This window comes from Calonectris borealis, chromosome 29 (assembly GCF_964195595.1).
Source record: "Calonectris borealis chromosome 29, bCalBor7.hap1.2, whole genome shotgun sequence".
NCBI lineage: Eukaryota > Metazoa > Chordata > Aves > Procellariiformes > Procellariidae > Calonectris > Calonectris borealis.
The window spans coordinates 3278749-3304693 of record NC_134340.1 but is presented as its reverse complement, the minus strand read 5'-3'; the positions used below and the strand labels follow the sequence as shown (position 1 = coordinate 3304693).

General features: G+C 59.3%; 6 protein-coding genes across 6 annotated transcripts; all 6 read left to right on the top strand.

Annotated features, from left to right (window-relative positions):
* Positions 1-3344: 3344 nt before the first annotated feature.
* S100A16 (S100 calcium binding protein A16) lies at positions 3345-5118 on the top strand. The gene is made up of 3 exons (XM_075176108.1): positions 3345-3438; positions 4049-4220; positions 4340-5118. The coding sequence occupies exons 2-3, from the start codon at positions 4065-4067 to the stop codon at positions 4502-4504; spliced, it is 321 nt and encodes a 106-aa protein (XP_075032209.1). The 5' UTR covers positions 3345-3438; positions 4049-4064; the 3' UTR covers positions 4505-5118.
* Positions 5119-8291: 3173 nt separating this feature from the next.
* LOC142094158 (protein S100-A4-like) lies at positions 8292-9293 on the top strand. Its single transcript, XM_075176043.1, has 2 exons — positions 8292-8432; positions 9107-9293. Exons 1-2 carry the CDS (start codon positions 8292-8294, stop codon positions 9269-9271), a joined length of 306 nt encoding a protein of 101 aa, XP_075032144.1. The 3' UTR covers positions 9272-9293.
* A 1765-nt stretch (positions 9294-11058) lies between these two features.
* On the top strand, positions 11059-12155 carry LOC142094157 (protein S100-A4-like). The gene is made up of 3 exons (XM_075176042.1): positions 11059-11135; positions 11638-11792; positions 11899-12155. Exons 2-3 carry the CDS (start codon positions 11655-11657, stop codon positions 12061-12063), a joined length of 303 nt encoding a protein of 100 aa, XP_075032143.1. The 5' UTR covers positions 11059-11135; positions 11638-11654; the 3' UTR covers positions 12064-12155.
* Positions 12156-15683: 3528 nt separating this feature from the next.
* LOC142094322 (protein S100-A12-like) lies at positions 15684-16538 on the top strand. The gene is made up of 3 exons (XM_075176338.1): positions 15684-15735; positions 15901-16057; positions 16280-16538. The coding sequence occupies exons 2-3, from the start codon at positions 15905-15907 to the stop codon at positions 16511-16513; spliced, it is 387 nt and encodes a 128-aa protein (XP_075032439.1). The 5' UTR covers positions 15684-15735; positions 15901-15904; the 3' UTR covers positions 16514-16538.
* Positions 16539-18794: 2256 nt separating this feature from the next.
* LOC142094335 (protein S100-A7-like) lies at positions 18795-20493 on the top strand. Its single transcript, XM_075176358.1, has 3 exons — positions 18795-18813; positions 19585-19813; positions 20226-20493. Exons 2-3 carry the CDS (start codon positions 19613-19615, stop codon positions 20388-20390), a joined length of 366 nt encoding a protein of 121 aa, XP_075032459.1. The 5' UTR covers positions 18795-18813; positions 19585-19612; the 3' UTR covers positions 20391-20493.
* Positions 20494-23853: 3360 nt separating this feature from the next.
* On the top strand, positions 23854-25735 carry LOC142094039 (protein MRP-126-like). The gene is made up of 3 exons (XM_075175865.1): positions 23854-23937; positions 24562-24720; positions 25379-25735. The coding sequence occupies exons 1-3, from the start codon at positions 23929-23931 to the stop codon at positions 25577-25579; spliced, it is 369 nt and encodes a 122-aa protein (XP_075031966.1). The 5' UTR covers positions 23854-23928; the 3' UTR covers positions 25580-25735.
* The last annotated feature ends 210 nt before the right edge of the window (positions 25736-25945 follow it).

Sequence of the window (25945 nt, the reverse complement as noted above, 5' to 3'; positions counted from 1 at the left end):
AGGGCTCCTGGATCTTCTTCCCAGTATCAGGCTGGGAATGTGCCGTGGGAGTGGGACTCCTGGGTCCTATTTCTGGTTTGGTGACCGGCTCCCCGGCGTGACGGTGCGCTGTCGGGAGGACGGCAATTCCTGCGGCGTGAGCCATCCTCGATAAGTATCTGTTGTATCTGGAAAGTCCTCAGAGGTGGCAGGAACAGCTCAGCCCATGCCGGGGCGGTCGATCCCCCTCGGTGAGTCAGCGCCGACCACGCGGGCACAGCACCGCACTGGTGGAAACGCCGAGAAATGCATTTGTCCGTGCGGGGGTGGCCGCTGTGCGCAGGAGCGGCGGCTCCAGGGTACCCATCACGGCGGTCACCAAAGACCCCCAAAGCCAGGGCTCAGTGTCCCCCCTCTGCAAAGGGTCCCATGGGGCAGAGCTTGTCCATGAGAAGCCAAACTGCTCCTGACCCTTCAGACCCGGAGCTGGTGGGGACCAGGGGAGAGACCAACCTCGTCGGGCCGATCGAAATGGCTGGGAAGTGTCTTGTGATGGGTTTGGATGGTACGTGGCGGCTCTGAGCACACGCACACGCCCTGGATGCCTTGTAAAAATAAGGGCCTGGATGTGGTTGTGACATCTGCCAGGCACAGGCGAGTAATGAAAGCCCATGATTCAGAGGTGAGCTGTTTGCCTGCAGGGTCGGGGAGGGATTCCCACCCTCCTGGGATGTTGCATCAACGACAACCGGAGCATCTTGGCCGAGAATGGGTTTGTTTCCTCCCAACCGAGATTAGGAAGAAGCCAGCGGAGAGCCGGGATGACACACGTCGTTTTTTCCGGGATGGGAGTCCCAAAGGTCCTCGGAGCAGGTGGCTGCTGCCTGTAATAGATCACCTCCTACTTTGCATCCTTAAATATGTAGCTCCCAATAACGCCCGTATCTAATCTTGGCATCAAATCGCCGCGCCATTGCTCTGGTAGACGTACAGGGGTACAATTTGCTGGGACAATTAATTACGGATGTGACTTTACAAGCACAGCTACCAGCTGAGAAGAGCCTTACCTGTCCCAGTGCATCTAGAGATGGCCGAGAGCTGGATATGTCCCTGCTCAGAGCTGGTGCTTGCGCTTCCAGGGCCCCGGAGACCCACGCCAGCCCCTTTCACCCTTGAGAACAAGTGGTTTTGGTTCAAATAAACAATGCCCCTCATCTCGCCACACCGGACGTGATCGGCCGGCCTCGCCGTCGATGGGTGCGCGGGGCGGTTTGCAGCAGGGTGGGCAGCAGGGATGCGCTGCGGGATGGAGGAGCCGGCCTTTCGGCTGGGGCACGGCTGGATGGCGGCGGGTTTGCAAACCCTGGGACCGGGCTGGAGTTGCACCGTGTCGGGTAAACCAGCACTGCTGGGAGCCCACCACCCCTTCCAGACGGTGGGGTCTTTTGGGGTGGTCCCCAAACGCCTGCCATCACCCCGTGGCCACGTGCAGAGCAGCCCCCGGGAGGGAGCTGGAGCCCGCCGCGGGTCCCTGCTCGCACCGACCCGTCCGGGTGTTGCAATTGCAGGGAGCCATTTCCCAGGTGAGCCTCAGCCCGGGAACGCCCTGGGAACGTCAGGGAGGGGCGGGAGCCGCTTTAAAAGCCCGGCTGGGCCCGGCGGTATGGGTGCAAGGTGAAGAGAGAGCGGGCGTCATCGGTTCCCACTGCCCGTGCTGCCAAATCAGCGACAGAGGGACACAGCAGGACCCCCGGACGGAGCCAGGTGAGGCTCCGAGCTGGGGACGGGAAAGCCGGCGCTGGGACCCTTGGGGTGAATATTCAACCAGGAAGAGCCCGGAGACCTGACGCTGCAGGTTGGGTGGTGGAAATCCCCTGAGCCCTTCGGCAGCACCGCGTGCGTGGGGCCGCGGTGGAGGGGAGCCGCCTGACGCGGGGGCAGCACCGGAGGCAGCCGGGCTGGGGGGCGGGTGGTCCGGCACGGGGCTCAGCAACATCCATCGACCTCCGCTGCCTACGGAGAGCCTGGCACATGAGGTTGCCAGTGGGGTCCGACCCCCGGGAAAGGGGCATTTCCCCCCTGCTTTGCCCGCAGCGATGCCGGGGCTGTGGGCAGGGAGCGCCGGGGCTGTGCCCGGCTGCGGGTCCTGGCTCTGGGCACTGGTGCTGGTGAATGCGCGAGGAAGGAGAGGGAGAGGTGAAAGAAGAAGGGGGGACCGCGGTGGCAGGAGTGGAGCAGCCGGCGAGCCCCGTCCTGCCCATCCCGCCTACCCGGCGCCCAGCCCTGCCGCAGCCGTGCCGGCATCCCTGCGTCCCACTGCGGTGACAACGTCCCTATGCCCCAGGCCGGCCCCGGGGGCACGTGGTGGGGCCGGGGCGCAGGCGACGGCGGGGCCACGCGGGCTGCGCTGTTGCGGATGGGCTGGTGCCGTGAATCAGCGGCGAAGCAGCAGCCATGATGCCCCGAGGATGGGCTGGGCGCTGGTGGCGGGGGACTGGCGACACTGGTGTGGGGTCTGCATGTGGGGACACCAGCGGGTGCGGGGGGCGGGTGTGTGGTGGGTGCTTTTGCCCAAGTGCTGCTGATTAGCTTTTGTTGGCAATTAACGGCCCGGGACGAGGAAGGGCCGGAGCTGGAGGTCTCCGGTGAGCGGCTCTCGTGGGGCTGTGCTGGGCACTGCAGCTCACAGCGGGACCCCCTGCCAGCGGTGGGACTGTTCGAAAGCCACCCTGGTGCCCAGCATCCTGCAAGCCGGGAACGGTCCCCGGTCCCAGGACAGAGGAGGGCTCAGCAAGGGCTCCCACGGGGACAAGGATGGCTCGGGAGGGCACCCAGCCATGCCGAGGCACACAGGGATGAGCGCAGGGAGCCCGGGGCTGAGCCTCGTGTCTCTTGTCACCACCCCGATGTGCCGACGTCCTCGGCCTGGGGCTGAATTGGGGAGGATCAGTGCAAAGAGAGGGGGGACGTGAGCCAAGTTTGGGGCACCAGGCAGGTCCTGCCTGCTCCCAGGGAGCAGCTGGGCTGCAGACCCCCTCCTGGGTGATGTCCCCAGAGCGGGGGACAGTTCTGGGCCACCCCTCTGGGCTCCACGCATGCCTCCACGTTGACTTCCTCCAAGACCCACGCGGCCACCGCTGCCGTGACGGTTGGTGTTGCGCCCTGGGCTGGTGTAAATCAGCAAGGCTCCAGCAAAACGCCGGGGAGCAACAGGCCCCAGCTCGCCCCGCTCCCTGCCACTGGCGGGGCAGGAAAGAGCCAAGGCCAGACAAGGTGACGCCGTTTCCGACCCTGCCTGCCTGCATCCTGCCCGGGATGCGGACGCCGGACCCCGTGACGGGAACCATCCTGTTGGGTCCATCCATAGGAAGGAGCTTCCTGGCTTGGGGCAGCCTCAGGACCACGGAGAGAGGAGGGGGACCCTGGACATCAAGCAGGCAGGCAGAATTGGACCCTGGGGTATGGGGGATGCCCTTGGCTGGGCTTGCGGGGGGCTCAGGCAGGTCCGGACCTGCCCTGTCAGGGTGTTCCCGGAGCCGTGAAGCAAGAGGAGGGCTGGCCGGTAATTCCTGCCCTTGTCCCGCCGCCGCCGCCGTCGTGCGGCTCCCAGCCCCATTCCTCCCTAATGAGCCCTGGGAACCGGCGGCTGCGGCCCTGGCGCTGTGGAACCCCGCCACCCCAGCGCCATAATTGCCGTCCTGTCCCACGCGCGGGGGCGGCCGCCCCGGGGGGGCAGGTGGGGCGCCTGGCGTGGGGCGGGTGCTGCGCTGGAGCCGGGGCAGGTGGCGTGGAAGATTTTTGGGGCGATCCCGTATGAGCAGCGATGTGGGGAGACGAGCACCCCGTACAGCTGGCATTGCCAGCTTTTTGCTTTCCATGGAGGCTGCTTTTTGCCTGCCCGGGGGTTTGCAGTGACCCCAGGGCTGGCAGCAGCGGAGACCCCCATGCCTGCCCTGAGGGATGGCACCATGAGCTTCGGCGGCACGCCGCCCGCCCTTCCACCCCCTCTCCTCCACTACGGGCACGTGGAGGGTCCCGCGGCCCCAGTCCCTGACCCCCGTCCCCGCAGGTGACCTCAGGCAGCGATGGCAGAATGCACAGAGCTGGAATGGGCCGTCCAGGTGCTGGTGAACAACTTCGACAAGTACTCGAGCCGCCGCTGCTGCTGCAAGAAGCCGCGGCGCATCAGCAAGAAGGAATTCCGCAAGATGCTGAGCTGTGAGCTCAACCACATGCTGACGGTGAGGCCGGGGTGCGCGGGGCCAGGGGACCGGCTCCTCCCGCTTGCATGGGGTCCCCCCCACCCTGCACCCCACTTTCCCCACTGCCCCGGTGTGAGCGGCTCCGCTCTCTCCCCCAGGACACCGGGAACCGTCGAGCAGCCGACAAGCTCATCTGCGACCTGGATGAGAACAAAGATGGGCGCATCAGCTTCGAGGAGTACTGGACCTTGATAGGCGGCATCGCCAGCCCCATCGCCCAAATCATCCGCCAGCAGGAGCAGAGCGTCAAGCACACCAAGTAGCCGGCTGCATCCAGACCCTCCCCGGGTTCGGCCCCCCGGGGCTCAGCCCCTGCTTCTCCACAGCTCCCCCCTTCTCGCCTCTCCCGCTGCCGAGCTTCGCCCTGAGCCCCAGCTTGCCCCGGCGCACCCCGGTCTCCCACGGCTTTGCCGACCGAGCCATGCCAGGGTGCGATCGGGGCGGGAAGACCCTGTGGGTGGGAGCTGGGAGATGCGAGGCCATTACAGTCCCGGGGGGCTCCTCCTTGCCCCACGCCATGACATCCCTGCCCTCATCCTTTTCTGCAAGCCCTGTCCTTGCTGGGCTGCTGGGTAAGAAGCAAAGGGAGAGGCTTCCCCTCACATAGGACATGAATTCTGTCTGTTCTCAGACCTTTGGGGCACGGCCCCGCTGGCAGAAACCCCATCACGACCAGGACCCCCTCTCCCCTTGGAGCTCCCCCTCAAAGTTGGGGGTCTTTTTTGGAAAAGGGTGCCTTTCCCCCTGCCCAAGCTGGTGAAGGGTCTGCCCTGCCTGGTGCTCTGGTCCTTCGGGCTCGGGGAGCGGCGCGGTCCCGTCTGGGCAACACCACCGTGTTATTTATTGCAGCAATAAAGTTTGGAGGAGCAGCGGGTGACACAGAGGCTCTGCGTGCATGCACGAGGGGAAGCGGGGGGCCAAGGGAGGGGGTCTGTCCTGTCCCCCATCACCTACGCGGTCACGGCATGCCCTGGGCTGGTGATAACGCCCATCCCAGCCTTCCGGCCTCGCAGGGACGGGCTCCCTGGGGCTGATCGAGCCACCACGAGGTGTCAGCAGACACCGTGGCCTCCCAGCACCCCACTGGCCCTGCAGCACCCCAAGCCGCTGCCTGGGGCACAGGGTGTGGATGCTTTTGCCACACATCCCCGGGGACCCTCTCCACGTCCCCATGCGGAGTCCCAAGCAGCCTGGGACGACACCCCGCACCCGTGCACCCCAAGGGCATGGCTGCCCCAACCCCGAGACGTCTTGGGGGGACCCTAATTCCCGTGCTGCATCTCGGCTCATTGCACACCCCGCACCCAGGATGGGGACAGGGAAAAGCTCCGTGGTCCCGTGTGTGCCAGGACCCCCCGGGCCAGCAGTGCTCGGCGGGGAGCGTGCTGCAGCCCGGCTCGTGGCGCCCTGTGACGCCCACAGTGCTGGCCGGCAGCCCGAGCCGGCAGCCCTGGCGCCTGCTGGGGATTTTCCACTGGGAGGGGACTTGGCCCTGGGCCTGCGAGCATGGCGGTGACCCCCCACGACCCCCACTCCCACAGCAGGGGGGATCTCAGCACCTTGGAGCTGGGACCCCCATCCCCTTCCAGCCAGCCCCCCTCGCTGACACTGCTGCTCCCTACCCCCATGCAGGAGCATCGCTGGCTCCTGCCTCCTGCCTGTCCCCCTGCCCACCTTCCCACGCCCTGAAGCACCGGGGGTCCCAGGCAAACTGGGGGTGCCCCCGTGGAGACGGCGCAGTCGGGCAGGGCTGCGGCTGAGTCACGGTGGAGGAATCCCTCTCGGGCGAGGGCAGGGCTCGTGACTCACTTCGCTGTTTATGGGGCTCGGCTGGGCTGCTCACACGGGATCCCAGCGATCCGGCGGGATCTGGGGTAGACTCTCAGGGTCTCTCCAGAAGGGACCCTCAGGGTGAGGGGCAACCAGCCCCTAACATCTCATTTCTAGATGCAGATCGGCTGCAGCGCACGGAAACAATTCAGGATGTCCCCCGCCTTGTGCACGCTTCCCCGCAGGACCCAGGCATCCGGGCTGGGGCTCTGAGCAGTCGCAGCCCCCGTGCTCGTGCTGGTCACATTATTTCCCACCCCGGAGCTGCTTGGAGCAAACGCGGGTGCACGGGGAACCCGGGGGGCACGGGAGGGGCTGCTGCAGTGCAGCAGTGTGCGGGGGACCAGTGTGTCGGAGAGAGCGTTGCACGGGTATCCGCGTGGGCAGGGGGTGGTTCATGCGCCCGTGCGCTCGGCAGCTGCACCCCTGGGTGCTCCTCCTGGAAGCCCTGGGGCACTTTGCAGGGCACCATATGGCAGGCAGGGAGAGGGACGGTGCGGGGCCGTGGGACAGGGATGGGGCTGCCAGGCTCTGCAGCTGGCCCCAATTTAGGGAGCTCAAACCCACGCTCCTGTCCTCGTGTCCCCGGCGGGATCAGCTCCGGGCACCCTGTGCCAGCTGCTAACCCAGCCCTGGCAGCGCACCAGCCTCGAGGTCCCATGTGCCGCAAGATTTGCAAGATTTCAGAAAATGCCCTAAATATGTGTTCCCCCCCGGTTCTCTCCAGCTGCCAGATCTCTGGGAGAAGGAAGACACGTTTCCTCTGCAGTCACCAGGGACTCAAAGGTTGGCTGCCTTTGAGATGCTTGAGGCCAGGCCACCTTGGGTTCCACCAGATTTACCCTGGCTCCCTCCTCCAAACCGAACAGGTCCTCGCGGTGGGGTGGCAATGCAAACGTAACTGGGGGTTTGCAGGGAAAACCCAGACGCCCTTCCCGGTGCTGGTGCTCCCCTGGGAGCAGCCTCCTGCCAGGATGGCCACCACCCTGGAACAAGCCCTGGCCTCCAGCATTGCCACCTTCCACGAGTGCTCGGGCAAGGAGGGTGACAAGTACTAGCTGAGCGAGGGCGAGCTGAAGGAGCTGCCCAGCTTCGTGGGGGTGAGCGTGGGGACACCCAGGACCAAGCCCCACGAGCATCCCCACATCTCTCCCCACCACTGGGGAAGATTTGTGGGTCAGGGAAGGGCTCGCTTCTCCCTGAAACACGTCCCCCCCATCTGCCGAAACCACCCGTTGCGGTTGATGCCTACCTGTGCCACGGCCGTCAAGCGCCATCCTTGACCCCGCTGATGCTCTGTGCCAGGAACAACTGGATGAGCACGGCTTCTGGGTGCTGCTGAAGGATCTGGAGGACAAGGACAACATGATGGACTTCTAGGAGTACGTGGTCCTCCTGGGCTGCCTCAGCATGTTCTGCAATGACTTCTGTGCTAAGGCTTATGGCCCCGCCAGCAGGCATCGAGCCCCAGCCCATGGCTCGAATAAAACTGCTGTCACCTCCCCAGCCCTGCTGCGGAGCCCGTTGGTTTGCATTGGGGTCACTGGGATGGGAGTGCTTGGGATCGTCTGTCTTGGGGAGACCAGGCCCCCCTCATCCAGACGGTGTGGGGGACAGTGGGCTGGTGACCAGCTTTCCCCGGGGAGCCCCAAGGGATGCCCCAGCCCTTCCCTATCCCTGCGCCCATCCCTTGACTTGTGCCTCGGTCCCCAGACTCCCCAGGAGGCCGGCAGCTCCTCCCAGCAGCACCCAAACCCACCCACCTCCCACTAATGGGATCACACAGCTCGTTAGGCAAAAATGAGGCGCGGGTGAAACCACCTGTGCGGAGCTACTGGGAAAGCCTGGAGGCGAGGGGGCTGCACGGGGCACGCTGGGCAGTGCCACCCCAGCTGGGCTATAAATGCCCCTCGCACTCCAGCTGCAGCACCGCGTCTCCCCGCTGCTGCCCGATCTGCGCTGACCCCGGTAAGTCTCTGCTCCCCTTCCCATGCATCTCTTCATGCATCACTCCTGCAGCTTTGCTCTCCAGCTGCAATTCACCCAGCAGTCGCTGCATCCCGAAACGCCTCCCCGAGAGGCACCGGGGTTGCAGCCACCCCTCCGCAACATCATGGACTGATTTGGGCAGGGTAGGGGGGATGGAACCCTGTGGCTCCCCCAAGCCTGCCGTGACCCCATCCCCGGTGCTCTGCCCTCCAGGCGTGCAAGAAGCTGGCGATGGCATGTTCCCTGGAGCAAGCGCTGACCGTGATGGTCACCACCTTCCACAAGTACTCGGGAAAGGAAGGGGACAAGTACAAACTCAGCAAGGCAGAGCTCAAGGAGCTGCTGAACAAGGAGCTGCCCGTCTTCGGGAGCGTAAGTGGCCGTGGCGGCGCATCCTTTTGCATCCCTCGGAGGTGCCCAGGTGCGGGCGGGAGGTGTTGTAGGGGCAGGAGCAAACCAGCCTTGAATCTTTCCACATAGCATGGTGCAAACCGGGGTGAGCCGAGGTGGTTTCTGAACTTCCCCAAAGCACGTACGATGGATGTAGCCTGTGTGCGACAGGCTGAGACCTCGTGGCTCCAGGGCAAGCCCTGGGGAGAAGGAGGGACGAGGCCAGGGGGACCTGAGCTGGAGCATGCTTGGACTGAAAGGAAGCTTGGCTTTCTTATACCCACAGAAATATTTTGATTGGCAAAGAAAATTGTCCTCCGATTTTAATTTTTTAATCCTTTTTTAACCCCCACTTAAGGGGAAGTTGGCTTGTGGTTTAAATCGGGAAGAGAAATTTTTTAGCCAAACTTTTTCATGACCGAGAGGCATATTTGCTGTAGCCGTGCCAGCATGCCCCAGATCACAGGTAAGCCACCTGCATTTCTAAAGGCCACCTCCTTCCAAAGGCAAAAAGAAAACCCTCCTTCGAGGTAGGGGGAGGGAAGCCCAGGCTTTTTACCTCCTTCCTTGCAAGCAGCAGGGCTGGACAGGGAAGCACCTCGCTCATCTGTGCACCCCGAAACTGCTTACCCCCACCGCGTTCTCCGTCCTTGCAGAAACAAATGGACGAGGCGGAGTTCAAGAGGCTCGTGAACGACCTGGACCACAACAAGGACAGCGAGGTGGACTTTAAGGAGTACGCCTGCTTCCTGGCCTGCATCACCATGGGCTTCAACGAGTTCTTCAAGGATGGCCCCACCAAGCAGCCCCGCAAGAAGTGACCCCCGCTGCCCACAGCATTGCCGTGGGGCTTTCAATAAAAGCTTTTCCAAAGCCTCGGTGTGCATCAGCAGGGTTTTCTGTGCCGTAGGTTAGCAGGCAGCTGGGTGACTCATGCCTTCCTCCAGCTCCGTGGGATTTTCCACAGAGCGACTCAGCCCCGGGAGGCATTTTTTGGAAAAGGCTGAGCAAAACAGCTCAGTGCCGCCTCCGAGCAACGTACTCGGACATCCCCCCCAAACCGTCCTTGCTGGCTCGAGAGGTTCAGTGCACGTTTAGCTCAAAACATAGGAGCTTCCCTGACCCCAGCCTGGCTCGTAGCTCGGCACGAGCTGCCCTGGGCAACACATTGGGTTTGGGGAGAGAAAGCTGGTCTGGAGGAACGGGACAGCAAGATGCAAGATCCGTGCAAAGCACAAAAGCCAGAGCGTGTCCCCAGTTCCCGCAGAGAGGAGCTGTTTCTGAGCGGCTGGAGGAGACCCTTAGCCCCCTTGGGATGTGGACAAGCCCGTGCTGGGGGATTGCATTGGAGAAGGTCAACTGAGCCCCCCAGGTTTACCACGGAGCAGTGGGGCTGCAGACAAGTGGCAGTTTCCTGAGCACATCAGCCTGTGACACTGGCTGGGAAGCACGGGGCTCACCCCCCTCCACCTCCCCATAGCCACAGCAGATCCAGGCAGGTCTGGGCAGGTTTGCAGAAGGTGCTGCAGTTGCTCTCCAGCTTTCCCCAGCAGCCCCAAAACCCCGGAGAAACCACCCCAGATTCAAAAAGCCCTTACCAAGCCTCTGCGTCATTGCATGGCAGAGCAAACCCCTGGCAGAGCCTGTCCCCAAGTCCTTCCAGCATCTCACCAACAGCTCCAAACTTCGCTCTGCCCCTTCCCAGGGTCTTTATAAAGAGCCCCCCCCGGAGCTTCTGCCCCCTCCCAGTAATTTACACCAGTTTGCACTTGCTAACAGGGAGACGAGGTTCAGGCTTGGGGGTTTCTTTTGCCAAAATGGTCCTTAAAGGGGGTTTGGTGAGGTTTTGCATCCTGCTGGGCATCGGAGCAACCCCGAGCCGGCAGAGGGGCTTCATCCCCCATTTTTCTCACTCTGGTCCCCGCAGCAGCAGGTGCCTTTGTCCCGAGGGGGCTCAGCCAGGCTCGGGGACACTCAGGGTATTTGTCAGCCCTTGCCCCACGGCGAAGAGCCGGCTCGCCCCACGGCACGGGGTTGCAAACTGCCGTCTCCTGGCTTTCCCCTGCAGCTCCCTGACACGTGCCCGGGACATGCAGACACCAAAATAGCGCTCCGTTACACAACGGGGCATTGTGACGCACTGCCCTCGCCGTTAGGAAACAGAAATCGCTTGCAGTTGAGTTAAAAACAGAAAAAAAACTTCACCCAAACCCAAACCCCAGCACAACAACAAAGCCGTGGACAAATCCTGCTCGGCTCCAGACATCCCCGGGGATGCTGCCAAAACCACCGTGCGCAGCATCTCGCCCCGCACCGGCATCGCCTCCCCTCGCTGGCAGCGGTGGGATGAGGTGCCCACCGCTGCCCTTGCTTCATCCCTTGTCCCTAGGGATTCTCCTCGACCAGGTGGTCCCCGTCCAACCCCGGGGGGACATTTTGCTCTTTCTAACCCAAACCAGCCCCCTTGGCAGTGCAGGAGCAGGCCGGTTTGGGGGGGGGCAGGGCTGCTCCCAGGGTTTCCTCTCCTCCTTTGCCAGCCAATGTCCAGACAGGCGCTGGATCAGCATTGGTGCCTTCCCATCCGGGTAGCGAGGGAGGTGTCCCAGGCGGGGCTATAAATGCCGTGGCCTGACGCTGGCTCTCCTCCTGCCCTACCCGTCCTCGGCTGTTTTGTTTGAGCTGTCGGTGAGTTGTTTTTTTCCTACGATTCTCCGTTCCCCCTCGCCCTGCTGGCCCTCAGATGTCCTCCAGATGTTGCCGATGGCACAGCTGCCCCATCCCGCAGCGGGGTCCCCCTACAGAGGTTTTACCCTGGGACCGAGTGTGAGGCTTCTGCTGCAGCGAGCCGAGCTCGAAAGCTGCATTTCACCTCTGAGGGCTGGAAAAGTGCGTGTGCCCCTTCCCTGCCTGGCCCCGGCAGGAGGGGGCTGCTGCCTCCCCCCACGTTCTCCCCTCCGGTATGGCTTTTTTGGAGGTTGCTCAGCACCGGCAACGCCCAGCCTGGCTGCTGGTGGGAGGGTGAAATTAGGGAGGAAATGGTGCTGCGTGCCGGTGCATGCCTGGGAGTGGGGCACTGGAGCAGCCTGCATGGTCTGGGGGGCCGGGGGAGACCGTCAGCCCCCCGGTACGGGGGTGTCTGGGGACGCCGAACTCTGCTCTCACCCGCTTGTGCTGTTGGTGCCTCCAGGCTCGCTGGCATCCCCCATGGCGTGTCCCCTGGAGCAGGCACTGGCCGTGATGGTCTCTACCTTCCACAAGTACTCAGGGAAGGAGGGGGACAAGTACAAGCTCAGCAAGCAGGAGCTCAAGGAGATGCTCACGAAGGAGCTGCCCAGCTTCAGCGTAAGTGTGGGGCAGGGGGTGCCACGTCCCATGGGCGATGCTGGGACTCGGGGATGTGGCCCTTGATGCAAACCCCCGTTTTAACTCCCCTCTTGCCCCTGAGCAGAGACAAACCAGTGAGGCCAGCTTACAGCAACTCATGTGCCACCTGGACAGCAACAGCGATAGCGAGGTGGATTTCCAAGAGTACGTGACCTTCCTGGCCTGCATGGCCATGATGTGCAACGACTTCTTCCAGGACTGCCCCGACAAGATGCCGCACAAGAAGTGAGCACAGGGCACGGGCCCTGGGCTGCGTCGCTGCCCCCGTGACCCTCCCGCTGTCTTCATGATGCTCTTTCAATAAAGGTTGCTTTAAACAAAGTCCTCCGCATGTTTTGCAATGGGAGTTTCTTGCCCCAGGGACAGGGGTGCTGTCACACGGAGGAAGACCCCGCTTCCCTTCCACGTGCACGTTGCAGGTACTGGATGACGAGGGAGAGCAAGGGTGCTTCCGAGCTGGAGTTTGCTCTGCCGCAGCATGGGCACCGCGTTCCCTGAACCCTCGTAAACCGCCCGTGGGGCTGATCCCTGCCGGCCACGTTAGCGTGAGTCAGCGGCGGGCTCTGCCTGGCAGCACCCAGCCCTGCAGCCCCGATAACTGCTTCGTGCAAGACAAGGCAGGAGCTTTCGCAGGGATTAATGCCTCCAACCGGTGCCGTGATAACAGTGACGGGTGAACAATTCTTTTTTAGCCATAATTATTAAGCTCAGCATCTGCCCCCCCACCCGCTGCTCTGTTGGGCAGGACCTGCTGCGTTGGGAAGTCACCCTTGTCCCTTCCCCACCCCAAGCAAACCCTAGAGGAGCAGGGTTTCAGTTGCGTTCCTGCTCGGGGTGGGGTTATGGCGTGCAGAGGAGTGGCTTCCCCCGTGCACCCAGCCACCCCCCCTGGGCCACCAGCATGGGAGGACCTAGCCCATGGCTATAAATGCGAAGAGCGGAGCAGCCAAAGCCCTCCCTTCCCTGCACCAGAGCCTGTCCTGCTCACATCTGCAAGTCTCCATTTCCTCCCTCTGATCCCCTTTTCCGCCCACCGAGCAGCTGCGGCCCACCCGGTCTTGCGTGCCGGGCTCCAGATGTGCAGCATGCCCCTTCCAGATGTGGATGCCCCCCCTCCACCCCCGCTGGGAGCCAGACCGTTATCGGTGTGCTCGGGACTGCTCCCAGAAGCACCGGCGAGCGGAGATGCCACAAAGGCTTCGCTTCATCCAGCCGCGGCTTTGCCCCCACCCCCCCGAGGATGTCCCCTCCGCCAGCCCCGGGGCTGCGTGCGGAGGCGGCCGGGAGCCACGTTTGGGCTGCGCCCCGTGAGTCACCCCGCAGCCACCGGCCCCAGCTGAGGCAACACCCCGGGGTGATGCGGTGGCGGGGATCCAGGGCGGCCCCCTGCCCGCTTGGGGCCAGACCCTGGGGGCTGCGCTGAGCTGGGTCTGGAGGAGTTTTGCCCCCTCCTGCCCTGCTGGCACCAGGACAAGCCAGAGGGTTGCAGAGCATCCCCCGGGGTGGAGAGGGAGGGACGCCCCGGGCGCTCCCCACTCCCTGCCCCAAGGCTGGACGGGCTCCTGGCTGGAGCTCCCCTCCTTCCCCGCGCTGCCCACAGCCATGGCGTGGACAGGATCTGGACCATAACAAAGACAAGGAAGTGAATTTCTAGGAGTACGTCACCTTCCGGGGGGCCCTGGCCGTGATTTACGGCGATGCACTGAAGGAACGCAAAATGGTGGGGCGCGGGGCCCCGGGGGACTTTTGGGGTCCTTTTGTAAGGACCTTTTGTAAAGTTTTTTATAATTTCCTATTGCAAGGTTTTGTTGCTGTGTTTCCAGTCATGTTAGAACCTTAAATAAATGAAAACCTCATGGATGGCACTGTTTTTTCTCTTGCTGGGGGTGGGTGGGAGGGACTCAGGGAGGAGCTGCAGCCGGTGCTCGTGTCCCCGCAGACGCATCCTGTTGGGTGCTGGGATGCTCTGCCCGTCCTTCTGCCCGGGACTCCCACCCAGGCACCGCACCCTCGGCTTTGCGAGGGCTGGTTTGCCAGGAGACTGGGGTTGAAGCTCACCCCCCCTGCTCCCCCAAATGGAAGGCGTAGGCGTTGTTCCACGAACCCCAGCTTCCGAGATCCAGCGCTCACCCGAGCATCAATATCAGGAGGAAAAAAAGTACCCGTCCCTCCAGTGAAACACCTGAGAACGTGGCTGCGCCGCGCTTGCATCCAGAGGCAGGTGAAAGGGACCCCCCTACAAGCCCTTGGCCCTTTTTATGCCCGATCTGTGATTATTTGAAGCTGGCGTGATGCTCTTCATAGGCATCCCAGCCTGCCTGCACGCATCCACACCCCTGCCACCGCCCTGCCGCCGTGCCCTCGGGGCTGTGCTGGCTCCGTCCCTGCGGCACCAACGCTCCCAGCCCTGCGGCTGCATTCGACCACGGAGCGGATACCAACACCCCACGGCGGCTCTTGCACCGGAGCGCGGGCTGCCACGGCACAGCAGCGGGGCCCCAAGGCAGGGCATGTGCTGGGAGTTCCCGGCGTGTGGGCACGTGGCTTCTGTGGCACGTTGGGCAGCAAATGGCAGCACGAGGATCCGTGGGGCACGCCTGTCCCTTCTTGTCTGCCACACGGCGCACATGTGTCTCCCCCCACCTCCCCGCGTGGCACAGGCACATCCCTTCACACCTCCCCACGCCTGTCCCGTCACGTCTCACTGGCGGTGCACCCGCGTCCTGCTGATCAGCCCTGCGCGGCTCCCCTTGGCGGGGAGGACGCGCCCATCTCCCTCCATCATACAACCTGTCCCTTTCTTTCACTCTTTTGCAATTCAGGCTTTTTCTGGCACCAGTTCTTCACGCTCCTGTATTAGCAAGCTGACCGGGAGATGTTTCGCCACCGCTGTCCTTCCCATTCCTAAAAGCCTTAACGGCCAGCACGGGCTTTTTGCTGTGCCAGTCCCACCAAGCACGGACTTGGGGTGAAGGGCTTGGGCATCCTTGAGTACAGGCTCCTCACCAGCCCCCCCAGACTGTCTTTCCCCCGAGACACGCAGGGTTTAGCAGCCCGTGTCAGGCACTGGGAACGCCATGGGATCTCCCACATGTGGCAGCATCCCCCCAACACTGGAATAGGCAGCAATTGCCAATGCCCTCGGTTATCATCAGGCAGCAATTACGGCTGCTGGGAAATGCCACCTCCTAAGACTGGCTGGCAGGTTTCCGGCACGCTGGCGTGCCTGGATTTGTAACGTCTTTCCTGACTCCTTGGCTAGCTGCTAAGAAATGATTCAGGAGGTCATGATTTTGGAGAGGTGACTGGGGGGTGGGATGCACTGGCCATCCCCCAGCACCCGTGCAGCAGCGTGCTGGGGGCAGACGCCACACCTCCAGCCAAACTCAACAGCGTCAGGGCAGATACAGGAGTGATGAACCACATCCCCCATTGGGAAAAAACAGCATCATCCCACTGGACACCCTCACCCAGCACCTTTTGCGTGATCCAGAAAAATTCCTCTTCCATCATCTCCGCAAAGACCCCCCAAACTCTGCAGGAACTTCTCGCCTCCCGGGAAAGCCCCTGCACCGACACTGACAATGGTGCTGGCTCCCTGCAAATGTCTCTTTTGGTGTTTCCTTGTTTTGCCCTAACGAGTTTGGTACGTCCCCTCCCTTGTTAAGACTGGGAGCAGCCAGTTCCTGGAGCCAGGCAAGAAATTGCCGCCTGGGCGTGCTGCATAGCCTTGCTCAATTCCCGGGGTTATCACCCTGAAGGAAATTTGAGGGTGTCACAAATCGTAGCTTAGGGAGAGTATAAAAGAGACCTCACCTCCACCGCGCCGTCACTTCTCCTGCCCACTCCTCGCCTCCTGCGCACCGCTGTCTGCAGAAGTCAGCCCCAGCACCGCTCATAGGTAAGTAGGTCCTTGCCAAATGGTGGCTTCAGGCTTCGTGCTGCTGGAAGTGCCAGCGGGATGAGCCCAACCCCGCTGGGCAGCCAGAGCCTGGCTGGGGCTCCTGGAGGAGAGGGCAGTCCTCCTCCAGTGGGGTTTAATGTTTTGCTGCCTGTCCCTTCCTAGCAAGATGAAAACCGACCTGGAGCTCGCCTTGGAGTGCGCCATCAACATCTACCACCAGTACGCCATTAAGCACCCCATAGATGACTACCTGAGCAAGTGTGAGTTCTCGGAGCTGCTGAAGGAGAACGCTAAGCCCTTCCTCCACAACACCATACCGGTAAGAGTCGAGCATGGCCCAGCTCTCCTACTGCTGGTGAGAGCTTGCAGGAGTGGTGGCCTCCTTGGGGCATGGGGGTGGCTGAGAGCCTCCCAAAGGGAAAGGTTTTTTTTCTGAAACCGTGCAATCCTTGGGTCAGCCTCGTGCCGTAGCTGCAGGCTGGCAGGGTGACCCTGAACCCCACTGTACTTCAGGCTCGTTTTTGTGTTTGTCCTGCTGCAGCCTAACACGTCCATCGATGACTACATAAGCAAGCTCTTCAGCAGAGCAGACGGCAATCACAACGGTCGCCTGAAGTTCACCGAGTTCCTGACCACGCTGAATCTTGTAGTCATTGATGCCCACAATAGGTCCCACCAGTGTCCTAGGAGCCATGACCGGCATCCAGATGCCGGTCATGACCATGACCATGGCCATGACCACGGCCACGACCACGGCCACGGTCCTGCAAAGTGAAGTGGTTCCCAGGGTGACTGTACCCATGGGATTGTGGTCTTCCAGCAGCAGCACCCCTTCCGTTTGTCCGCAAGCACAGACAAACCTGTAACCAAAGCTTTGTTGTCTGCCTCTGCCTATGGCATTGAAATAAAATTTCTTTCTTCAAGCACCAAACGCATCTGTATTATGTGTCCTGTTGTCTCCAGGGAGGATGCAATATGCACCCAGCCCGCGGCTGTGGGGGGTTAAATGCAGATTGAACTGGAGGAGCAATGGGAAAGGGAAGGTGGCAGGGGGGGACCCTGCTCTCTGCAGAGCGGGGAGCCAGGACAGCAGTGCTGCTGGGTTCCAGCTGAGCAGCGCAGGCTGCGTGGGCTCCCTGCCCTGAAGCACGTCAGACCCCGGCATACTCCCACTGCCTTCCCGAGGCTCAGCGGGTTCCCTGCACACGGTGGTTGGCCTCAGCACCCTTCACCTCAGCAGACGGTGGGGTGCGTAGCACCCCATCACGCTGGGGAGGTTCCTGGTCAGAGGCAGCCGATGGTGGCACAAGAGCGTCCCCAGCCCTGGTTCTCCTGGCCCCTCTTTGCACCAGCTCCAGGACATGCCAGGGGTGAAGCACAGCCAGGGGCTGCTTCCCCAGGTGGCTGCCAAGACCCAGCTCAGGAGCTGGGGGTGCAGCATCCTAGGTGTGTGCACAACGCTTTTGCAAAGCAACCAGCACTTATCTTGCAAGCCCCAGCACAGCAAAGAATGAGGCCGAGGGGCTCTGGAGAGCTGGTGTTAACTCTGCACAATAAAGTTGCATGTTTTTATTAGCATGGGGCAACAGCCCCCCCCAAGTCACAGCACATTTACAAGCCACCGTGGGCTCCACATGAGTGGAAAATAGCTCCTGTATCTGCCAGTGACTGGGCACTGAGCGGGAAACCCTCAGGCTCAGGAGGCTTCGACATTTCCAACATCAGCTGAAACCAGAAGCCTGTCCCGTGTAAAACTGAGTTGTGAAAGGAAGCATGGGGCTATTGCGTGGTTATTTGCATTCAATGACACAGATGATCACTCTGGTTCCACAATTTTGCCATTAGGAAGCAGCCCTTGTCCCCCAGGGCCAGACGTTATTCACTGTCCTGCCAGGGCACCCGGGTGTCACTTGGGCATCACGAGCTGCCTCCCCCAGAGGTTTTTGGGGAATATGGCTGGGAAAGAAGGGAATTCAGAGTCCACAGGTCTGTCTGCGTGGGGACTGTGCAAGTGCACCAGGCAAAAACCAGCCTCGGCTGATGCTTTGCAAGGCCAGCTGGGGAATGAGGACGCAATTTTGGATTGTTGACAGTCCCTGATGAGTAGAGCAGGAAAAGAACAAAAGCAATAAAGTGAGTCAGGGATACCAGAATAAACTCATGCAACAGTTCTTGATACTGCCCCCGGGACACACAAGCAGCATCCTCAAACAGGAATGGTTACCCTTTTGTTTTTCTGTTCCTCCCCTCTTCCTGGAATCTATTGTCTTATTTTTACATCTTTTTATAGTCTCTCCATTCTTCTAGTACCTGTTCTGCTAACGCAAGACGGGTGGCCCAGAGGTGACTATTGCAAAACACTTGCTAGTTAATGCTCCAACCAGTAAAGAGCCTGACCTCAGATTTTCTTCTTGTTTTATGCACAGTTTCCTTCACAAAGTTTTGGGAGCAAGAGGAAAGATTTGGTACAAGTGATGTGAAAATAGAAAGTAATGGAAAATACTCTGGAAAACAATTTATTAAAAGGCAGATCCTGTCTTCATTTTTGCTAGCGTTCAACCAGTTAGTATTGTAGAAAACAAAGATCACATTAAGAACAATTAAGGGACAAAGTTATCCACATCTCTCTGAAACAGCTGATCTTTCTTCTACATCGGCATGACAGCACGCAAAATTTTCAGCATGTTGCAAAACCTGCAAAGTTTTGGTAAGTTCTGCCAAGACGGACTTGCCCTTTACTTTCACGTTGAGGTGTGACAGTACGTCCAGTGTTTTTCCCCAGTCTTTGCCCAGCACACGAGCAGCTCAGCCCTGTCGGAAGCGATGGTGGGGTGGAAGGACAGCATTTCCAAAGCCCGGTGGGTGCAACCAGGAACTATGTGCAGAGGTATGAGACCGGGAGGGGTTCAGAAGTTCCCACCTTGCAATTTCCAGGTATGGGAAATGCTAACTCAAGCTGTTGCTTGCAGCAGGTGTGTCACCATCTCTGATGAAAGAGGACCTCAGACATATATAAAAGGGCTCTTGGATCGCTGCAACAGACCCATCCTCTGCAAACCCTTCTTGGAGACAAGGGTAAGTAACACTGTAATGGTTCTTGCAGGAAATAAGGTGAGGGAAAAGCTATTTTGAATATCACTTCATGCCATACCTGCTTTATTCCGGGGTGATGCTTTCTGCTCAGGCCAGGGTAGGAAGCTGGCTTTGGCTACAGGATGACAAATATAAATTAATGGCATTTCTGTGCCATCTTTGGTGGAGGTGTAATTGTTTCTGCTGGCAAGGAGAGCGCCCTTCGGTGTCACTTGCATCGTGGCACCCATCGGGTCTCTGTGTTCAGTGTCTGCGGTGGAAAGGGTTTGCAACCCAAAGAGGAGAGGGAGATTCACAAAGAGAGGAGGAGGAGGTCAGGCAGAGGCTGCAATGGAGCTCGTACCTGAACTGTGCTCCCTGTCTTAAAGTCATCCTTGCTGTCGGTGGCAGAGTACAGATATGCGACTACAGCCCAGTGGGTTTGTCTGATTTGCCTGACAAATGCCTCCAGGTCAGTAAGAACAAGCCCCTTCTTGGGCGAAACTAAAATTAAAGGCTGTTGGGCGATGCTGTAAAACAGCAACATTCCTAAAACCACTTATTACCCGCTCAGCGCCGAGGAGCTGCCGGCTGCCCCCGGGCACGCTGGGCGCTGCTGGTCTGCTCAGCTCCGACGAGACAGGGCTCCTGGTGCAGATCTGCTGCTATGGTGCAGCGCAACCCCCTTTGGGGTGCCTGGGGTGGGGGCCAAGAACATGGCGTGGGGTGCCTGTTTTCTGATGCATCTCATGGCTTTGAGGTTTCTCCACACAGTTTCTGCGGGTACCTCAAGAGCTCAGCCATGTCTGCAAGCGCCCACACCGCAAACACCCTTTCCGAGACTCGGCGGTTCCCTGGAAACTGCACGCTGGAGATGGCCCTGAAAACCATTGTGAATGTCTACCACCGTTACAGCATCCGGGATGGGGAGTTTGACCTCCTCAACTTCAAAGACTTCAAGACACTGCTGACTGAGCAGGCACCGACCTTCCTGCAAGCTTGTGTGAGTGCCACAGGGGCTGTGCTGTGCTCCCTGGAGGGGTGCTCTCCTTGGAGGGTTGTGGGGGGGATGAGGCTGAGGTTGCCTCCAGGGATCTTCCTGGGAGAATGGGCTGCAGTCCATTCAGAGAGGGTTTCTGTGATCAGACCCAGCTTGTCCATGTGCTGTGGGACCATCCGCACTCATCCCTCCTGCCACTGCAGGGGTGCGGAGCAGCCAAAGGGGCTTGGGACAAGAGCCTGTCTATCTGGGGTTTTAACTAGGGCTAACTACAAGGTAGGAGAGGGTCACAATGATCTTGCAGCTTCCAAACTCTTCCCAGGGCATGCAAAAATAAAGCTGGCTCAGTTTCCACCAGTGGGTGTGCAGCCCAGGGAGGGGGCATGCTAACACATGTCCTGTCCCCCAATTTCAGGGCAGGAACCATCACGACTACCTGGGCAAGCTCTTCGAAGAGACAGACTTAAATAAGGACAAAGAGCTGACTTTTGAGGAGTTCAGCATCGTCTTGGCCAAGGTGACTGATGATGCCCATCGTATCAGCCACGGGGATGACCGCTGTACACCAGACAAGGATTGAGTCTCAATGCACGACCCATGAAAAACTCAGAGGGGGTTGCTTATAGGAATTGGGCTCTGGCTGCCTTCTGTCTGCTTGGATCACTCATGCTTGTAAGACAATAAAGCATCACTTGAAGTTCCTTGAGTCCTTCCTATCTCAGCACTCCCTTTTGCATCCATCTCATGGATGGGGAGGGTGGGCACCAGCAGCAGCGAATGCATGGTCCTGCTGGAGCTGTGGGATAAAGGCTTGCCTAAATGAGGCACCCCAAAAACCCATAAAGGAAGAGGCTCATGATCGAGATGTGGTGAGTGGGCTCAGTGTCTGGTCCAAGCCAAGAGGGCTGGACTGATGGGCTAGGAGGGTATTAATGGCCAGAAGACCAGTGCAAGAAAGGCCTGCAAGGCTTTTAACCATCAGCTGTGACATATAGCAGTCATATTAGAGGTTTTTATCCCGGCAGAGGAAGTTTTCTGCGTAGACTGGGAAGAGCAGAGCCGGCCTAGCTTGGGGAAGCACCTCCTGTTTTGCCCATCCTCATCTAGCTTTTTCCCCTTGGCCATGCCAAGTGCGTCCTCTGGATGCAGAATTGCCCATGAGCAGGAAAAATGCATTAATACCCATGACAACAGCAGCTCACAACAGAACACAGCCTTTACCACAAGAACAAGCCAGGGTGCTCCTAGGAAAAAAAAAAATCCACAGAAATCACTATCTGTATATATAACTTCTAGCCCGTGGGAAATTCTGAGGTTTAAAATTTTCTCCCTAAATCCCAATGAAAACTCAAATTTCAGAGTTTTCCCACACAGACAAGTCATCCGGAGTGCTCCCTCCCAACCTGCTGAACCACTTGCTACCCAGCCAAGATGAAACGCCCGGATAGTTTCCATCTTGGAGTTTTCCACCAGTAAAATATTCTGATCAAAACCCTGACAGCGTCCAGCAGGGCACAAGGATCTTGTCCCTGCCTAAGCTATCTGGGAGACGTCTTGCAGCACCAACAAACCATTTCTGGGTACTAAATACACTGTAATCTAGCTCTTTTCCTCACCGCATGCTCGGGTACCACCACCCCACGGGGCTGAGCAGGCAGCTGCCCCAGCACAAGCGAGAGCAACACTTTGCATGTTGCAGCACAGGCAGGAAGGGCAAGTGCAATGGCCAGATCCAGCCCTGCAACCTGCCAGAGCTCCAGGAGGGCTTGGAGAGGGTCCAGCACCCTGCAGCAGTTGTGCCGTGCCTGTGCGGGCAGCAGAGCTGGCTCTCAGCTCCCTTTGGGCTGGACCAAAGTAGTGCCTGCCAAGCAGCTGAGTTGGTAGCTGTTCGATACGGCTGAGACATATGTGAATGCTTTTTGGCTCGATCTAAAGGACTGGGAAATCCTTTCCCCTGCGGCTCCAGGATGGGAAAACCTCGAGGCTGCCCCAGCTCCCGGGGTGGCTGCTCATGCTAGGTCGCAGCGGGAGCGTCGCTGACCTGATGATGCTCAAGGTGCTCAGGAGGCAGGGCTCAGAGCGCGTCCCCTGGCTTCCCCAAGCTAAAACCACATCTAGCGACCAGAACATATGTCCTGTCCTGATCCTCGGCTAAAACCTGCTGTGAAACACTGCAAACCACATAGTGACAAACCCTGCCGTGCCCTCTTCCCGCATCAGCCAGCCACTTGCCTGTAAATGTATATTTTGAAAGATGTTGCAACGTTTTGCAATGATTGTCAAGCATGGGGTGCCCTGCCAGGGCTCAGGTCCTCAGGGCACAACCAACCCCCGTCACCTCGAACCAGATCTTTCCCTTGCCATGGCTATCGGGCTGCTTGTGCGCTGCCTGACGCCTGCTTCCCACTCCTCCTCCACCACAGCTCCAGCAAGTGGGTGCTTGCTCAACCCCAGTGGCCTTGGGGCTAGGACTGCAGCTTGCTGCAGCCACTTTGGCATGGCTTACGGGCATGGCTGGACAGGGAGGTTCCCCCTGCAAGAAGACCTGCAGAGCCAGGCAAAAAGTTGTGTTAGCACATGTTCCTGTGACCCTAAGAGATACCCAGGCTCCCTGGTCACCTTAGTGACTGCACTGGCATTTAAAAACCAGGGGTCTCATCCCTGCTGCCCGGGGGGCACAGCTGAGGGTCTAGTCACCATCCCTCTTTGGAAATCCCTGCCCCATCCCATACCCTGTAATCCATCCTTGCCCTTCCCTACCTCCAGCATGATAAAATGACCAAAAGTACAGTTTCCTGAAACTGCTACAAAATTCTGCAACTGAGCGGATGGTCCCTGACACCCTGTTGTGAAACGCCCTGGCCCTTCCCCAGCAGTTTCATGCATCGAAGCAGTCCTGTTGTGAAATGCAGTGCACCCCCACCAGTGAGGGCTGGGGTCCGGGTGGCCACTGAGTGTGGACCAGGGCTGCACCCCGAGCAGCTCCCTGCGTGATGCTGCCCCGTGTCAGCTCATCTGGAGCTCCTGGAGCTTGCCCCAGGCCTGTCCACGGGGCCTCCACTTTGTGTCTGAGATTAACATCATGTTCGGCAGGTTAAACGAACCCCCAAACAAGTCAGCTGAATCAGCAGGCAGAGGATTTTAATGAAGAAGCACTGGAAAATCTCGTTTTGCTCCTGATCTTAGCTGCTCTCAGCCAAAGCGCCTGCGTTGGGTCTCTGCAACACTGAGAAACAGCAACAACAAAAAAAAAGAAGCCACAAAGTGAGGACACAGTCCTCCAAAGTAAAAATACACCTTTCAGCCACACCTGGTCTCCACAGCTCAGCGCATACCTTGGGCGGGGAGAAACCACCCATAGCTCAGGCCCTTGCTGACCTGAGGAGATGAAATGAAGTTCCTGGAGCCCCGCCAGATCGGGAACCTGCCCTGTGTTATCTCTTTCATAAAGAGCTGCTTGCTGCAGGCAGGGGATGGTCCCCCCGCGCTGAGGCACTGCCCTCAGCACCAGCTCTGTCCCTATCCCGTGTCATCTGGGCAACCCTGACCATGCTGTCAGTGCTGGGCTGCGTGGAGCGGTGGGACAGCGGGATGCTTTTGGGTGCAGAAGGCCACACGGTGCTTGTGTGCAGCAGGTCTGCAAGGATGGGGACGCTACGGGGCCAAGCAGTGTTGGCTCATTGGAGAAGGGCAGGCATGATGTGGGTCCCCTTTGCCTTGTGGCATGGAAAGACACCCCTACAGAGGGGAGTAAAAGGGGTGAAATTGAGGAAGCCAAAGGGAATGGACTTCTGTCGAGAGCTGATGGAGAACTGCAGCCCCAACAGCCAGGTGGAGGGGGTGAAGGGGACATGGCCGTGTCCTGGCCACCTCCCTGCCACCCAGCCAGAGTACGTGACACACCGACCTTGTGGAAAAAGCCACAGAGACCCCTTTTAAGGAACTACCCTGGAGCCTTAAGCAATACATGAGTATGTCATGAAGATGGACTGGAATTGGATGAAACAGAGACATTTCACAACCGGTGGAGTGGCGCAGGCGGATGGCCAGGCTATAAGAGATGCCGCACCTGGGACCAGCCCCACTCCAGTCCTGGTGGATCTCTCTACTTCGTCAAGATGAGCAAGGCAAGTCCAATGGTGACTTGGGCATTTAAGGTCTCTATGCTCTTTTCCAGGTGCTGGCTGGGCCATCGGAGGTGCAAGGACCCTCGGGGAGCCTCTCCTCGCCGTGTGAGCTGCCATCAGTTGCTGGCAGAGGATAACCATCTCCACTCAGGCTCATCCAAGCACAACCCACAAGGAGAGATGTCTCCTCCAGGAAGAGGCTCCCCACAGCACAGTCTGACCACCAAAGGGGCTCCTGGACATCAGATCTCATACTCCCTGTCTCTACAGAGGTTTTTGCAGTGCCGCCAGCTATTTTGGGAGCCTTGCTCCAACAGTGCTTGACTTACAGAAGGCACATTTGGGGGGGAAATCAGCTCTCAGCTCTTATCTGCACTTGTACATCCCAGAGCAGAAGCAGGCAAAGGCTGCAAGCCCCTTCAGTCTCCTTTGGCTTGTAGATAAGAGCAAACCCAAACCAAACAGCTCAAATTTATCCCCCAAAAAAGAATGACTGAACAAAGCCAGGCTGCGTCTTCATCTGGTGTGCAGCAGGTGGCTATACCGGAGCCTCGCTGGTTTACATCAGATTTCCCCATCTATTGCGGCTCCCGACGTTATTCAGTGTAACCGTTTCTCTTCCAGATCCCCCAGACCCAGGAACAGCTCTCTGAGCTGGAGAAGGCCATGGATGTCATCATTGATGTCTTCCACCAGTACTCGAGACGGGAGGGAGACAGAGACACCCTGACCAAGCACGAGCTGAAGCTCCTGATTGAGAAGCAGCTTGCAAACTACCTGAGGGTGAGTGGAGTTTCTCATGACCCACGTAGGGAGGGAGCCGGGCTGGACCCCATTGCCTGAATACCCCCAGGGACCGGATTCACTCCCTTCCCACTCTACTCTCCTGCCCCAACACCTTCTGCCCAGACCCTCGCTGTCCAACTGCCACTTTCCAAACATGCTCCGTAAAGACAGATGAAGGAAACCCACCCAGGTCTGGGTGAACTGCAGCCAGATATTTACCCTCATCACCTCATCTGCAAAAATCAGGATCAGACTGCCCGAGAGTTCCCCTGCCATCTAGGAGCAGCAATGCCAGAAATATCCGCCAAAAAGCCCATTTTTTGTATCTCATTTTGCTGAAGTAGAAGGTAAAGTGTTTTTGATCCAACGCGCTAGAGGAGAGGTTTGTGGCTGACATAACACTGCTGCCTTCATCGGTCTCCACGTTGCACGGTGGCCTTGCAGTGGTGCTAGCCTGTTGCTCTCCGATTGCTTCATCGCCACGGGTGAATCATTGCTGTACCCAAAGCAATGGGTGATGATGGCACAAGGATGGAGCCACACACAGCACCGGACTGTTGGGGACCTGGCACCTGTGAGGGTCCCAGCAAGGCTGGGGGGAGGCTTGAGCTGTGAATGACGGGACTTTGCCCTCACCCTGCCCCTTCCTTTGCAGCACGTGAAAAACAGGGCCACCATTGACGAAATCATGAAGGACCTCGATGTCAACAAGGATGAGCAGATCAGCTTCTGCGAGATGATGTTGCTGATCACCCGTGTGACCATTGCCACCCACGAACACCTCCACGAAGTCGAGGACCAGCAGCAGCAGCAGCAGCAGCAGCAGCACAAACACCAGCACCAACACCACCACTGAGGCGGGCTGTGGTCCCTGGCCAAAGGCACCCATGCAGTGCTTGCAGCCCCCGGCTTTCTCCCCTCCATCCCTCTCTGCCCACCTCCCTCCTTTCCTTCCTTCAAGTTTGATGGTTCGGCTGCCAAATAAAGATTTGCCCTGAGGCTGTCAAAGCTCTTCTCTCTGTCTGCGTGGGTTTTCCTCGAAGCAAGTCCTGCACATTGCTCTCTCCCAGCATGGTTTTAAACCAGGCAAATCCACCCTGGAGACAGGCTGCAGGTTCTCAGGGGCGAGGTGGACACCTGGGGAGAGCAGGGTTCATTGCAGCGGGTGCTCACAATATTCCTGACATTATAATGTGCTCCATAGTTCAGGGAAGGCGGTATA

What these genes read in the sequence shown, in the direction of transcription:
- LOC142094157 (XM_075176042.1), top strand. Translation starts at nt 11,655, where the DNA reads ATGGCGTGTCCCCTGGAGCAGGCACTGGCCGTGATGGTCTCTACCTTC. An exon ending in AGGAGCTGCCCAGCTTCAGC is followed by an intron (nt 11,793 to 11,898) that starts GTAAGTGTGGGG and finishes GCCCCTGAGCAG; the next exon opens with AGACAAACCAGTGAGGCCAG.
- LOC142094039 (XM_075175865.1), top strand. An exon ending in AGCTTGCAAACTACCTGAGG is followed by an intron (nt 24,721 to 25,378) that starts GTGAGTGGAGTT and finishes CTTCCTTTGCAG; the next exon opens with CACGTGAAAAACAGGGCCAC.
- S100A16 (XM_075176108.1), top strand. Translation starts at nt 4,065, where the DNA reads ATGGCAGAATGCACAGAGCTGGAATGGGCCGTCCAGGTGCTGGTGAAC. An exon ending in AGCTCAACCACATGCTGACG is followed by an intron (nt 4,221 to 4,339) that starts GTGAGGCCGGGG and finishes TCTCTCCCCCAG; the next exon opens with GACACCGGGAACCGTCGAGC.
- LOC142094335 (XM_075176358.1), top strand. Translation starts at nt 19,613, where the DNA reads ATGTCTGCAAGCGCCCACACCGCAAACACCCTTTCCGAGACTCGGCGG. An exon ending in CGACCTTCCTGCAAGCTTGT is followed by an intron (nt 19,814 to 20,225) that starts GTGAGTGCCACA and finishes CCCCAATTTCAG; the next exon opens with GGCAGGAACCATCACGACTA.
- LOC142094158 (XM_075176043.1), top strand. Translation starts at nt 8,292, where the DNA reads ATGGCATGTTCCCTGGAGCAAGCGCTGACCGTGATGGTCACCACCTTC. An exon ending in AGCTGCCCGTCTTCGGGAGC is followed by an intron (nt 8,433 to 9,106) that starts GTAAGTGGCCGT and finishes CCGTCCTTGCAG; the next exon opens with AAACAAATGGACGAGGCGGA.
- LOC142094322 (XM_075176338.1), top strand. Translation starts at nt 15,905, where the DNA reads ATGAAAACCGACCTGGAGCTCGCCTTGGAGTGCGCCATCAACATCTAC. An exon ending in TCCTCCACAACACCATACCG is followed by an intron (nt 16,058 to 16,279) that starts GTAAGAGTCGAG and finishes GTCCTGCTGCAG; the next exon opens with CCTAACACGTCCATCGATGA.